This window comes from Pungitius pungitius, chromosome 14 (genome assembly GCF_949316345.1).
Source record: "Pungitius pungitius chromosome 14, fPunPun2.1, whole genome shotgun sequence".
Classification (NCBI taxonomy): domain Eukaryota; kingdom Metazoa; phylum Chordata; class Actinopteri; order Perciformes; family Gasterosteidae; genus Pungitius; species Pungitius pungitius.
Genome location: NC_084913.1, coordinates 8,241,310 through 8,257,360, shown reverse-complemented (window position 1 = coordinate 8,257,360; position 16,051 = coordinate 8,241,310). Strand labels below are relative to the sequence as shown.

The window sequence follows — 16,051 nt, the reverse complement described above, 5'->3', positions numbered from 1 at the left end:
AACTTTTACGTTTTTCGAATAGATCAAAAAAAGTCATGAATGCATTGGAATGAGTAGTCCAAGCTTAAAGGTTTCAGCATTATGTTGGTTTACTTACGTTTTTTTTTTCCAAACCTCAGTTTTAAACGTGGCGGATTTTAGTTTTCAAACATTGCTGCTTTTGAACACAACCCCAAATCCTCGTTCCCCTGCTGAGGCCTCTGTAGGTCGGAAAAACGATGCCCCCTAACATTACTGGTGAGGTAATTATATACACAATGGTAGTACAAGTAATAGTTTTGTATTTTAAACATTTCATTCATCAGGTTACTAAGTGCTATTAAATATATTATCAAATTGATTAAATTAATATAACGTATTGCGTGCAAAACCTGTACCAGGTTTTAATATTTTCCTTTAAATATTAACTTAACAATATGCAATATTCATATATGTATATGTATAATGTTTGGTGTCTATATCTCTTATCTCTGACACTGTGTTAGACAACTTTTAGTATATGTAGAAAATAAAAATCTTACTTTGATATTTAGTATTTTGAATAGAAAAGACTTGTCACCCTGTCAAAATAATTCCATTGTATAAATTCCTGGTGCACCCTATGCAGATGACAAAAAAACCCAGAAATGGAACAAAAGAGGCATTTATTTTTGTGCAAATACAAATTTGCAAAGTCCAGCAAATGAGTTATTTGTGTTCGGAGTATCATTAGACAACAATATATTTTTTAATGATCTTCCTCTGGCTTTTTTGTCTAAAATTCAACAACAAACAAGCTGATTATGACATGTGGATAATTATCTTTCTACTTTCCATATATGAAAAACTGTGCATTAAATCCAGGAAGAATATGTGTGTGTATATATATGTATATATATACACTGCAACACAAAAAGGTCTGCAGGCAATATTTTATAAAAAGAAACAGTAACATTTTATTGAACACTTTGTGGAAGACATGTAAATATTACAGATAGGTCTACTAGTGTTGAAAAGGATGAAATAAATACAAACATAATTTGAAATCCCATAGGGATATATAAAAACATTGTTTTTCTTAAAAGTCTCCATTTAGCAAAAGGAAAAAAAGAACATCTTCAGTACTAAGCATAAATACAAACATGTTTCTAAAATCTATGCCCTATAGATTACCTGGTTATTATAACTAACATACATACTTAAAATCATCCAAGACGTTATTTCATTAAGTACAAAATAGGCCATTTTATCATTAACTGCGACCATTACTTTTACCAGTTGGAACTCTGATGCATTAAGAAACCGTTCTGCAGCATAACCTCTCAAATCCTGAGTGAGATCGGGTTGAATACAACACATCGCTATGATCCGCTATAAAGCCACTTTTTAATCATGACCATGGGCTTCATGTCTTGAAGCTGTTTTAGCAAAAGATCAGCACCTTCTGAAAATGTTTTATCGACCACAATCTTGACATTGCTCACCGATTTGAGATTGAGGGGATTTCTGAAGTCCACTAGGTTTCCGCACCCCGCCGTTTTACTCTTCATCGCAGATTTCTGTTTGTGAGTTTGTTGTCTTTTGGACGGTAGTTCAGCACCAGATTTCTCATTTAGTTTGCGTTTGGAAGAATGGGATGACTCTGAGGTTTCCAAGAACTTAAGGAAAGAGTCCTCGAGTCCTAAAGGCTTGAAAGCCCCCGCAGTGACCCCCTCGTCGCGTTGCTCTTGGGCCGTCGGGGTACCAGGATTTGAGTTCTCTCTTGAGCTGTTAACAGTCGAACGAGTCCTGAGGGTCTGCATCCTCTCAGGACAAGCGGGTGTGGGGTGAGGAGGCTTCCTGGGACGCCCTCTTTTAGTCCCTCCCTCGGCCCCGGGGGAAGGTTGCGATTCTGCGCTGTCGTCGTTGGACAGCTTGCCGTCGTCGTGGCCCGTTCGATCCCCCTGCTCATCCGACGTCTGGTCACCGGGCTGCTGCTCGCCGCCGCCGTCGTCCGGCTCCGTCTCCTCGGAAGAAGAGCTCAATGCGCCCTCGGATTTGCTCGAGTCCTTGAATCTGGAGCGCGAGTACTTCTTGCAGAAGATGAACTGGCTCCGGTGGTCCTCAATGTATCGCTCTGTGAGGCCGTGGGTTGTGTAATGCTTAAATATACTTCTCTCAGCCCGCTCCACTGCGTCGCAGCCTATTATCATGCACGGGTACTGCAGCGCAGACTTCTTGGTGCACATGGCTGAGGCCTCCTCGTGGGATTTTAGCGTCGGCTTTCCAAAACTAGTCCAGTGTTCAATGGACTTCCCGTCTTTCTTCTTAGTGTTTTTCTTCTTCACTTTGAATTTGTTTTCAACGTTCTCTTTCCCATTGGCCCCCGGGAACAGGCTCATCGATTTAGTCCGCCTCCCGTCACTTGCTTTGGGATCATAAACATATTCATGCTTTTTAATCAGGTGACGCAGGAGGTTCGACTTGGTAGTGTAGACGCGGTCGCACTCCTCGTACTCGCACCGGAAGGTCTGATCGACCGAGCCGCTCTCGGAGATGGCGATCTCCTTGTGGTAATTCTTGATGTGCTCAATGTACTTCTCCACCGAGTTGAAGGGAAGGGCGCACTCGGGCCGGTCACAGTTGAAGGTCCCGATGGCCATGCTGGCCATCATGGCGGTGGCTTTGTCACGACTGAACTTGTGCAGCAGGAGGTAATGCTGCACCAACCTGGTGATTCCCATGAACACCCTCGAACAGTTCTTCACTTGACACCGGACCTCGTCTTCTGCGTCCAAGCCCTGGGGGCTCTCCCGTCCGTTTTCCACGCCGGACTTTTCGGCGTCTTCTTCGAGTTTGCCTGAGCCAGACGTGGGCAGGGATGACTGGTGCATGGCCCTGTAATGCAGAATCAGATTTTGCTGGATGGTGAATGCAGCCGTGCACCCTTCGTGAACACAGCGGTACGGTCTATACGGACTGTAGGCGTTGTCGGTTTCGCACATTTTGAGGCTCAACCTTCTCTGCGCCTTTTCTTTCCTCTGCGGTTCGTTTTTGGAGCTGCCGGGTTTCTCTGGGGAGGACGAGGACGATGCCGACGACGGGCTGCACATTGGCTCCTTGGCTCTGGTGAAGGACGCGTCCGATCGTCCGTGCTGGTTCTTTGGACTGAGGTTCTCTTGTACGCTGGATTTCTGTCTCACATTTGGACTCGCGGTGACGTCGGCACCTTCCGGTTTCTCTGGGGCTTTTTCCTGACCTGACGGTTCCACCTCACAGAACAAAGGCTCAGTCGTATAGTTTTCAGCTGGTGGTAGGTGTGCAACAATTGTTACATCGGGCGTGAAGCCATCTTTTACTGCGTGTCCGGGTGAAGTGATTTGAGGGACCTGTGGATTGTTCTCGCTGTCTGCTTGAGGTGCGATTGCAATGTCAAGTGGTTCTTGCTTGATGGCGGGCAGCGCTTCTGCAGACTGTGCTGTTTGACCGGAGTTGGGGTCGGCGGTCACGCGGCTAATAAACACGTCGTCCTTGTTTAGCCTAAACGCACGCCTGTTTCGGGCGCTGATCTTTAGCCTCTGGATGTCTGCCTTTGACAAACGGTGGACTTTCTCGTAGTGAATTCTCAAACCTGTCGTTCTCGTGAATGTTTTGGGGCAAATCTGGCAAGGATATGGCGACAGTTTGGACGGCGTCTTTTTCAGCTCTTCTATCATTACAGCAGAGTAATCGTGCATTTTACTCAAGTGTTTGAATAACGCCTCCTTGGTCATGAACGAGTACTCGCAGTCATCTTGGTCACATTTAAAAGGTTTGGGGAACTTTTCAGAGGGTTTGTCTTCATTTTTACTCACTACCTTACTTTTCTCAATGTCATGGGCTTTATCACACTGACCGACATTTTGCTCCAACGACAGAGCACTCCGCATCTTCACCTGTGAAGCCTCAATCAAATCTAGCCTTTGAAAGGCATGTGAAATTTCCATCAAGTGGTCCTCCTGAGCCGGGTCTCCGGCCTTCTGTTGCTGGTTTTCAGGGGAACCACACGCGGCGTTTGAATAGTCCATTATATTTGTATTTTGGGGCTCCTGTTTCAACACCATGGGTGAAGTCAAAGTGGTGAGGCTACAAGACTCTTGCGAGAAATCCCCATTTGCCGCGTTGAATACCGCTCCGTTAGTATCAGGGACAGTGGGGTCATTGAGAAAATCAAGAAAAGATGTCGGCAGGTCCGCAGTTAGGTCAATTTCATCCACGGGTCTGCACTGTGAGCGTTTAGATAAGTGACCCCCGAGGGACTTGGTGCTTGTGAACTCTCTGAAGCATCGCCTGCAGATGACTTTTCCGTCCTTAATGATGGCCGGCCATTTGGTTCTCTTGCTCAACCGGCCGCGCTTTCCTTTCTGAATGTCGGGATCAGCGGCCTTCTCATCGGTGGGGGCGGCCTCGCAGTCGGCACTGACACAGTCCTCTTCGTAAGGGAAGTCCGTGTGAATGACACTGTTTGGACTTAGCATACCATCCACAGAGTTATCCATGTGATCATAACAAGGGGTGGACACATTCTCTGTTTTGATTATTTCCTGCGCAGCTTTTAATGCCACTTGGGCCTCGGGGCTCTGAGATTTCATGGGAATATCCACAGACGAGTCTTGAGTGAGACAAGAGTTTTCACTCTGGGCATACGGAGTGTTGTAACTTCCTTCAGGGAGGCTATCAAATGTTGAGATACTGTTTCCGTTATCTAACTGGCTAGTCATACTTCCACTGCTCTGCCCTACGTCATTGCTGTCTCCACTGCCCTCTGGGTGCATGAGTCCGTACTGATGTCCTCCGTTGTGTATTTGTCCTCCATTGTCAAGCATCAGAGAACTGGACACGTACTGGGACATCAAACTGGAAACCGAAGGAGCGTGTGACATCGAGGGGCCATGCATGGCTGCCACTGATTGGTCTCTATCAGAGGGGAGCGATGCCGTGGTTTGGTAAGGGTCCGCCTGCCATTGAGGGTAGCCCCGTGCGGGGTACTCGTTCGAGTTGAAGGCATCGGGATAGCAGTTATTGATCAGAGGTGAAGACCATGACTGTGACATGTCTGAGTGCACCATTTCGCTGGGAGGATTTTGGTTTCCCCATGATGGGTACAGCGTGGGGTTCACCATTGGAGTGATGGCCACAGGCTCCATTGATCCAGGATAACACTGGGCGGGTGAGGTTGAAGGTCCTGTTGAGTAATCCATTTGCTGCATTCCAGGTTTGTTGCATAGTATTCCTGGCTGATTTGGCGGCCTGTTCCCCAGGTTCTGAGGCTGAGTAGGTGAAGTGGGCCCACTTGGGGCCTTTTTTGCTGTTATTTTGGCCACTTTATTGTATTTCTTTGCCAATTTCCAATCTTCAAATATTTCAGGATGTTGCTTCTTAACGTGCCTGGAGAGACTTTTGTTTGTGCTGTATGCCCTTGTGCAGTCATTGAATGGGCAGCAATGCAGGTTCTCCTCGTTGCTAACAGTTGCAGCCGGCGAGCTGGAAGGATATCCTTGCAGTGAACAAGGAATTTCTGTTTTGATTTGACTTGCAGAAATTATTTGTGGAATCACTTTTGCGGGTTGATTGCTTGGTACATGAATGAGCCCCTCTACCTGTAGACTCGCTCCGGGGTCTGTTGCACTCGGTACAGGATTTACTGGAGGGATCCCAGCATGCCCGGCCACCTTTTGTTGCGCGTGAGGAGCCGCTGGTGTGGATTTCAGGTCAGAAGGTGCTGGAGTGGGGTTTGTCAGCGGAGTGTAGCATTTCTCTGGTTCTATGAGTTCAACGCCAGCCGCACAGTTCAGCATGCTTTCAATCGAGTGTTTTACTCTCACAGGAATAGGTTCTACAGCGAGGTCAGGTAATTGACACGGAGACGAGTTTGAACTTGATGCCTCCATCGTGTACACGCCTGGATCAATCCCTTCAATGCACACAACTGCAGAGCAGGTGTTTTCGCCGCTCGGGGGCGCGGCGCTCTGGGGCGGTGGTTCCACTTTGGAAGCATCGGGTGGGTTTTGGTGCGTGAACGACAAACTGTTACCTGCATCGCTTGCACTATGATTCTCTTGGTGCGACAAGAATTGAGACTGCGAGTAGAATATTTTGCCACAGTTTTCTGTTTGGCAGGTGTAAGTAAGGTAATGCTGAGCCTCGTGATCATACAACAAGTAGGCCTCACCGAAAACCTGGCCGCAGTTTGGGAACATGCACTGGGCCTTGAATTCCTGATGGGTTTTTCTGTGCATTAGAAGCTCGGAATTGGAGTTAAAGTTGGACTTGCAATCCAACTGTATGCAGATGTATGGCTTGCTGCCACAGTGCATCTGCAAATGGTCATTGAGGTGTCTGACATTTACAAATTGCCGTCTGCAATACTGACACACAACTTTCTGTTTTTGTATTTCTAAAAACCTCATGGCCTCTTCGTCGTCCTTGTGAGATCTGACGTGAGCCATGAGGTTGCGGAAAAACTTGAACGCCTTGGAGCAATTTCTGACAGGACAGAAACAATCTTGACTTATATTTGTGTCAGACGTGGTTTGTTCTATCTTAACAGGGGACGCCAACTGGTTGCCGGCGTGAGATTCGACTTTAACAGGACTAATGCTCATCTTGGCAGCGACCTTTGTCATTTTTGATGGACTTTTAGGGGACTGAGGGGGTTTGGTTACCTTCCTAGCGGCTTTCATTGCAGCAAGTCTCTCTTTGCAAGACTGCTTTACATGCGATGCTACATGTGGCTCCAAAATCTCCCTAGTTTCAAAGCTGTCAGCACATATTGGACAAAGATACACTCCGTCTTTGAAGTGCTTCTGCGCATGGCGAACTATTCTGTGACCCAGGAACTCCTTGTCACACAAAACACAATACTGCATGTAGGCTCGCCAATTTCTGAACCGGGCAGACACAAAACCCTGCTCCCGGAGTTTTTTAGCTTCTCGGTTTTTTTCTCTTTCGTCCGTGATTTCATTGAGTTCGTTTGTGGTGGTGAGCAGAAAGTCCTCCAAGTCTCTGTATTCAGGGAGTTTGCCAAGTGCACTTTCCACCTCCTGTTCATCCGTGTCGTTGAGTGTGTCAATAGATGACACAATCGCTGCCTCCTCTCCCATCAGTGCCAAGCAGTTGCGTTTCAGTGTTTTCCAGTCCCAGAACTCCGGATCAAAAGGCCACTGTGTCTTGAAGGCCAGCAGTAACTCGCAACGTAATGAATTGGGCACTGGCAGACTCTCGTCCTCCTCGGGCTTCTGGTCTGGTTCGTTGTACAGTGACTCCACAGCATAGTACGAGTCAACGGTGGGCTGCAGGAGAAACTCGGTCAACTGGCATGCACGCTTAACCTCTAGGTCGGTCGGCAGGAGGCAGGAAATGGTCTTGCACATGGTGGACTTGCTATCTTTGTGGTCGCTGGATGTCATTTTCAGAGCTTGTATGCACATTTCCACGCACACTGGAAGACCCACCTCTCCAACCTGTGGGAGGGGGGGGGGGGGACATTTATGCCAAAGGTTTAATTTTGAGGCTCATTTAAAAGATTTATTCTCATACGTCGTGGTTGGTGTGAATGATTATGTGCAATGGTTCTGTTATCCGCTACAAATGTGTCGACTCTTTCACTTACCTCGTTTTGGATTACTTTGATTAGGAACAGAATATGACAGACGCTTCTACAGAGAAGAGCCATCGCTTTGCTGTGTCCCAGGAACGCATCAGAAGACGACTCTAAGCGCATTAGTAGCTTACTCCAGAACAGTGTGAGTTCCCTGCAAAACATCGCAAACACAAATGTTAGAAACAACAAACTATTCACGATTACTGACATATCCTTTTCTTTTCTTTGCACATGATTGTGACAGATTGCTTCAGGTTCGACAAAAGTCAAATGCGTTATATAGTTGCTCCCTGGCCACTGGAGTCCTGGGAGTAATTGTGTAAGTGCTCCAAGACTTTTAAACAAATAGGAACACTTACCAGGCACAATAAACATCTCCTTGAAGTAGCTGTCGCTTGAGGAAGGCAGAACATAAGCAGAGAGCTCCTTTCTCATCTCCCTCTGACTCCAAGTTGCAGATCATTTCGAGAGCATCTTTACAGTCTATTGATGCAATCTGTTAGGAACAAAGACACAGAAAGAAAAATGACGCACACTGGAAGATACTGGTGGGATGTTCTGTTTTCATAAATTGTTATACAGTATCAAACAGAAAAAACTGTTTGTATTCAGTCCAATTTGCAGTTTCCGGTAGATGATCACAATATATTAAGTCTTAATAACATTTGTAGTGTGCAGACTGGTTAAAGTTCATAGGTTTAAGATATTACATCACGTATCATGACTTTAGAGCACTTATACACACAAACTCATTACATTTGGCATTTTAAACAAGTAACTTTGTTGCTGTGTCATTTTTTTACCTCTTCCATTAGCTGCTCCTGACTTTTTGTCATGCAGATGCAAAGCAAGTAGGTTTGCTTGAAGTTTCCTTTTCCTTCATATCCCGGATACTCTGAGCACATTTTTGCCAGGACAGCAGCTTTATCAACACTCTCCACTTTGATTAGATGCTTTATTCTCATGTTCAGGAGTGTAGCACCTTCCAATTCAAGATACTCGTGAACTATGAAGCAAAGGGTAAGGAAAGAGAAAAACAAGAGGTTGAAAACTACACATAATAAGAATACACACGCATTGAGTAATTACAATTTAATTTAACCACAGCTGTCAGTCCGCTGCTTCCTTAAACCTAACCAGAACTCACCTTGCTCAGTTTGAGGGATTTTATTGGCTAGGATACTGCTCAGTGTGTTGTTAGACCAGACACCATCCTGTTGAGCCAGAATTGATAGCAGACAAAGCTGTGTGCTCCCACTTTCTTGTAAGAGACAGTGTGCCAACTGCAACAGAAGATAAACAAAGACGTATTGACCTAATTATTAAAACTTTGGTTGGGAAGCCTACGGTCTTAAACAACTCTTAAGACAAAGTTGCTCCAGTGAATGTGTCAACATTGAAATGTTTACATTTCTTAAGAAGAAGCAGCTGTGAACGGAACATTTCATGAAATACCGTTTGCGTTGAGACATTCCCACAGTTTAAAAATATTCAGCTTATATGTCTGTATTACTTTTCAATGATGAACTAAACCAAATGCATTATAATAACATAACGAAACAGCTTTCATTGCTTATCAATGGAGAGATAAGCCTCAGGAAAAAAGGTCCCTTGGAATACTGACCTTCATGGAGGACTGAAACTCCTCCCATAAGGCACCAGGGACATGCTGGGGCATTAGGAGCACCAGTTCTGCACAGCTCCTGCAAATCCAACACAGTTACTCGGTAAAGCCACATTTAGGTCAAGGCTGTGCACACACTCCACAACATAAGGGGAGACGTACAAGAATAACTATTGACAAAATGTCAGGCTGCAAAGTCAGTGTGGCATTTTGGAAATATAAAAAGAAACATGAAAATTATAGGGGGTAAATTATAGTTGCATGGATCAATGTAATGACTACTACTAATCGGTCCACTCAGCTGTAGTCTGAGTGGACCGATTAGTAGTAGTGAACAATAAGAACCGTGACATTATTATCTGTTGCCTCTGACTTGGTGTGTACGGGGTCTTCATGTGCAAAGTATAGGCTGTGGATCATCCCGAATATGTCAAAGCTAGAGCTACTCTACATTTTTACTCCAATTACAGCCTTGAGGACTTTGCCTTCAAAGCTACTTTGAGAGTACATTGTGGGAAAACTGGTCTAACTCCTGTATACTGTATGAATAATTTTAAAAACTTTGCATATCTAAATTTACTTTGGAATCGTGTTTTTTTTTTCTTTCTCTTTGTCAAATATTGGGCGTTTTTTGTGTAGAATCTCGATTTCTCTTTGCGTTCCCAACTGTGGAGCCAGTCAAAGACAAAACTGCGCCAGTAAAACCACTGGGCAGATGTTCGGTCTGATGTCATGTGCACATCCAAATCCAGTAACCGACTCCCCGCCACCTCAACTTAAACACTACCACAGCAGAGACGTATTAGAGACCATTGCCCATACATGCAACTTGAGCATCGTGTGTTATTAATGTGTAACACACATATGTTCATGAGGAAGATGCTGTTAGAATACAGGATTAAGGGAAAATTGTATATTTTCAGTGACACCCATGTCAGAGTTCCTACTCACAGTGCTAACTTTTCAAGTAGGAGTGGCACGTTTTCACATTCGGAGGAGAGACAGGAAGCGGCCTTAGCAAAGCTGAGGATGGCCACTGTGTAGACCTCCAGTAAAGGCAGTGGATCCTCATCAGTTTTCCAACGACCAGCATTTTCCACAAGGACCTGGTGAACAGAAAAATACTTCAATTACAATGAAGACACTGATAGCGTGGTTGTTTTTATTAGTCATCCAAGTACTTCAGAGGAGGGTAAAAACCTGGATAATAAAAATTAGGTTTCTTAATATCAAACTGTGTGTATTTATATCCCTAATATATTTATTTAACACACAAACAGTTAGTACTTCAAGCAAATCCTGCAGAGAATTATGTTTCTAACTTTTCAAATGGAGAGTTGATACTTCTATTTACACCACTATTTTATATGAATATAATATGAAAATATAATAATATAATAATTTTGGAGATGCTACATTTTGCCCTGGAAAAAAATTGCAGCCCCAATTGATTCACACAATTCAGTATTGTCTTACATTTAGCAGATAATCCATCTTTAAAAAAGGCAGAAAAGACGGTTACAAACATAATATTTAGGGTTTATATTGTGTTTTCTTGTTTTTGTAAAAGTGTATACTTTCTAAACTTGTGATTACATATAGAAAAGTAATCGTTGGTGATACTCAAATAGCTATAATAGGAGCCAAGAAAAGTTGGCCTGGTAGAAAGGACAAGATGTAGGCTTTAATGAGAAAAGCATGACATAATTACTTTGTTCTAGGACCAAATACAAAGATGTTGTGACAATTCAGATTAAAAGTATAAAGTCCACTTTTGCATTCATTTTCCAAAAGCCACATCTAACTCTCAGATGAAAGATAAACCGTCCTACCCTTACAAACTATGAAGGACGGAGGGAAAAAATGATGTTATTATACACCGATTACATAATAGAGCCAAGATGCTGACACCTAAGACAACAAAGCACCAAAGTTATGCATCGCTTGGCAAACTTTTCTATCCTTCCCTTTCTTCCCCCTTCTGACCCAACTCCAATAACGCCTCACCTTCATCAATGAAAACTCCCTCCATTTCTTACACACACGGGCATAGATTCATAGACATCCATCGATGCCTCCACCGTCCCTGCAGCCATAATTTTACCAGACACATGTGTCCATCACGACTAAAAAATAAACTACACGATGTAAAAAAAAATTGTACAAACCCCCCAGTTTCGGTGAATGCGATAAAGAAACAACCCAATAAGGCAAACTAATTTGGTGCAATGAGAGCAAGACTCGCTGCAGCTAAATGGAGACCTCGCATGATATTTTTTTTTTTTTCGTGGCCAGGGCAAATTAATGAGGAGGATGTGTAATGGAGTCAGTGACCACTGCCTCACTTTCCCTTTTTTAAAACACTGTGCTAGTCAGCTGAGGCCAGATCGGCTGCTATAACGTTGACATCCATCCAACAATCTTTGCGCTGATGCTGGCTATGTGCCTGTAATAAACACCCCGCTAACGTGGTTAGCGGGATTAATTAGTGCAAAAAGGCCCGGGCTAGCACCACGGGGGGAGAGGAAAACCATTCATCTACCCGTACAATAAAAACAGTTTTACCAAAGTAAAACCCCCTTCCACACCGAGCGGAAACCTAACGCGAGCAAAGCGATGCGGCGTTATAAAGTTTGAATGATATTTTCTCCGCTGAACACAGAGGTTTGATTCAGTGCATTTCAATGCAATCGCCCCTGAAAAATCTCGCTAACGTAGCTACCCTTTTTTTTTTTTGCACAGCATGACCACTGCACAGGACAGGGGGACCCTGCATACCAAGCTAGCAACATTCATCTGCCATTAGCTATCTGGCCTGGAAAATGCGAGTAATGCATGCACGGCGCGCACACATCGGCGCGACCCGTCGCCGCGCGGATAGCGAGACTGTTGCAAATAAGTTCACGCCAAAGACAAACATCCCGTAAAGAACGGCTTTTTACAAAAAAAACACCTCCGCGGAAGATGCGTTTTATTCTATCTCCCGACCATCTCGAAGCGCCGGGGGTGGAGGAGGGGAGGGAGGGGGGGGGAGGGAAGCTAACCGGGCAGCTAGCTGCCTAGCTACATTGTTGTAGCATAAAACGTAGACGCGCATCCTCGGCCAGGAAGCCAGAGGGGCTGCAGGGCTGCCCGGGATGAGCAGCGAGGGGGAGAGCGGCGCTAACCTGGCAAAACTCCTGGCAGAACCGCAGGGAGGCCTCCAGCGGGGAGCGCGAGCCCTCCTTCAGCGCGGCGGTCAGACCCTGGAACCGCTCCCGCAGCTCCTCCAGAGCTCTCCGTGTGTCATATTCCTTCTCTGTCTCCCCCTCCGCCATCTTCACAACACAATCACGACCGCGTACGCACAGATGTTACGCTGCCCGGACTCGCACACGCACGCGCACGCAGAGTGGGGGGAAGGGAGAGCACACAGTGTGCTCCACATGCACCGTAAACCCCCTCCCCACCACCACCACCACCACCACCTTCCCACCTCCCCTACCCGATGTCAACAAAGCATCCGGTGGCTTTACGGTGGTCGCGCTCTGCAGACGGACTGGACGTGAAATGTTTAGTCAAAGGCAAGTCTAAGAATTATTGGACCGCTGAATTCAACCCCCCCCCCCCTTCCCCTCCCCCCATTGACTCGAGGCTGCTACCCTCCGTGCAAAGATACTGCAGGTCAGCTGTGACCTCCAAGCACAGCATCCTGCATGTGACAAACAACCTCCCCGACGTGGAGCACAATCTGTTTGCATTTTACGCAATAATATTCTTGTCTTTTCCGCCAGAGTGATGGAACAGGGGTACATTAAGGGGTACTTTAAGTGGTACATTAAGGGTCACCCTCAACCACATCTTGATGACCTGGTCAGGGACACTTCAGCGGGGAAGTATCAGTCAGTTGAAAGTCTCCTGGTTCATCACCCGAGTGGCCACGTTGCTCAATAAATTGCATTTAAAGTGTTATGATTTATGTCTGTAAATTAATAGGCAGAATTACAATGGAGAAAGAGTGACGCGGAAATACCCCTAGTTATAGTACAGTATTTATTTTTTGTATTACCCTGCAAAAATAAAATTAATTCCCTTCACACAGCCATCTACACCCACTTGGAATTAATCAAGCATTTAGTTTAAAACTTCTGAATTATCTAGAAGAGGACATGTGCTCCGTTTTCATGTAATAGAAAAGGTTACAATCACTAAACCTTTTCTTTTGGGGGGATTTTCAATTACTTATTTATGAAGTAAGTATGTTGGCTTCATTTTCAGTTCTGTTCAGCTACCTGATAGTTACTTTGGTTTCCACTTATGATTGATGAATCAAATTAGTCATGGCACGATCCTGTTATCGAGCCACTTTTATTTGTGTTATTCCTCACATTTAATTGCATTAGGCAACATAGTTTTCCAAAGTACCTTATGCGATGTGCAGCACCTGTCATTGTAAGACACATTCATGAAAAAACAGGTTGCCCATGTTAATTGCTTTTTAATCTACAAATAAGCACGTACACGTATCAATGCAAATACAGGCTAATTACACAACCACACAATTGCTACAAAAATATTATCTGCCAACATGTGAACTGCCATTTAAAACAGAAATGCGCTCATGCAAATTAAAAGAGACACAATTCATTGCCAAGCTGAGCACTGCAGAGAGGTCTTCAGTTCCCGTCTTCATATCTTATGGAAATAGCAGGTGCTGCAGTGGCACTCGGTGTGGTTTTTCACCGGTATGTTGGCCACCAGGGTCTGAAAGAGGCACAGATGAGAGGGAAAGCACAAGATGATGTTAATAAAGACAATCTACAGTATTTGTGGATGATCCAGACCAAACATCTTCTCAAGTCCTTTATATATTTATATATATATGTGTGTAAAATGAATGCATTTAAAGTCCTACTTAAATGAAAGCATGTGATAGTGCATTAAGTATACGTGTTATTAGTTAAATATGAATTGTAATCACATTGGACAGGTACAAAAAAAACATTTGTTTATAATTTAACAATATACTGTTAGCTTGTCCTCGTCGAACATTTTCCCTGAGAATTCCATTAAAAATTACATTTTTCAAGTTATACCTAAAAATCTAAATGTATGATTCATTACACTACTGCTGACCTAACAAATCAATGGTAATATCCCCAATGCTAATCTGAATAAATGACTCAAACAACTATAGATCTCTCAAGTAGAATATTCCAGACCATTTCCAGATCAAGGTTTTTCACCTGCAGATTTGGGCAATAATTTAGTTTCCCACTGACCCTCATTTCAACCTTACTGAACCTGCACAATGTACAGCAAAGACACAGCCTGAGTCCAGTTGGCCTGACCGGTCCTTTGCCTGTACCTGCACCTGTACCTGTACTTGTACCTCGTAGCTCGACTTTGCCACGCAGCAGGTTGCCTCCGAGGTTATGTTCTTTCGGACCGTCATTGTCTTCATGGACCTGAGAGGCGTTGGGTACGCTCTGGAGAAGCAGCAGCCCATGCACTGGTAGATCGGAGAGTCCTTCGAGAACACGGTGTTCCTCTTCAGCGTGCACTCGTCACAGCCCACTGCAGAAAGACGGGACTATTGATCATCAGTCGCACAAGAGATGACTAAAACTAAAATAGTACTAATTTACTAAAGTGTTCCTTGATTTCAAGAGAGAGAGTACTTAGCACTTTATTAAAATGACATCTTACTGTTTGATAAGTCACGTTTAGGGTAAGAGTCAGCTATGTAGACTAGAAAAGACAACAGAAGAAGAGACAGTCCAGCTGGTTTCACAGAGCCCATCTTTGTTGTAGCAGTCACCTGATGATACGGAGACAAAAGAAAATGGTCAATCAATGGTCTTTTGAATAAAAGCACGAGTGAGTCCGAGAGAGTATTACCGTGTTGAAAGAAGGTTCCTTCCTCGTTGAGCATCTGTGCGGGACGGCTTTTTATTGAGGACTTCTGCCCTCCTCCTGCGTCCTTTTATACCGTGTCCCTCAGGCCGGGGCCACTTCCTGGATTAGATGAAACCTACCAACCTTATCAACGATCTAACTGACTCCCGGGCCACTTTGCTACCTTTCTCATAATCCCCTTAAAGGACAAATTGATAAGAACAAATTGTGGAAAGTGAAAACATACTTCCATCAACCTTCCACCCTGACTATGGATGAAGCGTTTAATCCCTGGGATTTTGTTGACTGGGGGTTGTTTTTATTTGCCATGTCACAGCAAAGGGAAGGACATTGGGTTGAGTTTAATGCATGAAGACCATTTTTCGGCTCTGAGTGGCCTAAAATTGTTTGGTGGAAGTTCAATGCTGAAATATAATCTTTAAAACAATGCCATACTTACTTCAATAAAAAAAAAGAATTATTATAAAATAATAAATAATGATTAATTAATCTAACTAAGCTCCCACAAAACATCACAACAACCATTTATTTAAAATGTATTCTTTTCATTTTGTTTTTTTTTGTAAGAAGTAATGAATAAATGGAAAGATATCTGATGGTTGTTAATTCACCATCTGTCTCGCCTTCCTCATCTAAAATGTCAAGGATGAAAATGAATGTATTTGTCTTTTATCTGTTTACTTAAGTATCCATGTCCTGTGTCCTTGGTTGTGCTGGTGATAAATCCAATGAGCCAAATTCAATCAGCGTTTAAGGCGTGGTGTTTTAAATCAAGGTTGTCTAAAGCTGTTTTTGGCTTCAAATTTGTCTCATTGCAATTTTGTAATAATAATAATAGTAACTAGTGATTGATTTTATTTGTAACAACTAATATCTTATTGACAACAAACAAAATGTCCTTTCAATGTCTAATACAATTACAATTTAAA

At 44.0% G+C, this 16,051-nt stretch overlaps 2 protein-coding genes across 4 annotated transcripts; both read right to left on the bottom strand.

The window, feature by feature from the left end:
* Positions 1–619: 619 nt before the first annotated feature.
* Positions 620–12,685, bottom strand: znf292a (zinc finger protein 292a). 2 transcript variants are annotated; one of them, XM_037486523.2, is made up of 8 exons: positions 12,392–12,685; positions 10,176–10,330; positions 9,225–9,303; positions 8,748–8,883; positions 8,404–8,606; positions 7,960–8,096; positions 7,610–7,751; positions 620–7,460 (listed from the first exon to the last, which is right to left on the bottom strand). In XM_037486523.2, exons 1-8 carry the CDS (start codon positions 12,539–12,541, stop codon positions 1,341–1,343), a joined length of 7,122 nt encoding a protein of 2,373 aa, XP_037342420.2. In that variant the 5' UTR covers positions 12,542–12,685; the 3' UTR covers positions 620–1,340. The 2 variants fall into 2 exon arrangements, with proteins under 2 accessions (XP_037342420.2, XP_037342421.2); XM_037486524.2 differs by lacking the exon at positions 12,392–12,685 and adding an exon at positions 11,232–12,214.
* Positions 12,686–13,681: 996 nt separating this feature from the next.
* Positions 13,682–15,169, bottom strand: cga (glycoprotein hormones, alpha polypeptide). Of its 2 annotated transcripts, none has more exons than XM_037487481.2 (4): positions 15,105–15,169; positions 14,913–15,024; positions 14,584–14,780; positions 13,682–13,967 (listed from the first exon to the last, which is right to left on the bottom strand). In XM_037487481.2, the coding sequence occupies exons 2-4, from the start codon at positions 15,004–15,006 to the stop codon at positions 13,893–13,895; spliced, it is 366 nt and encodes a 121-aa protein (XP_037343378.1). In that variant the 5' UTR covers positions 15,007–15,024; positions 15,105–15,169; the 3' UTR covers positions 13,682–13,892. The 2 variants fall into 2 exon arrangements, with proteins under 2 accessions (XP_037343378.1, XP_037343379.1); XM_037487482.2 differs by having other exon boundaries at positions 14,596–14,780.
* Between the last annotated feature and the right edge of the window lie 882 nt (positions 15,170–16,051).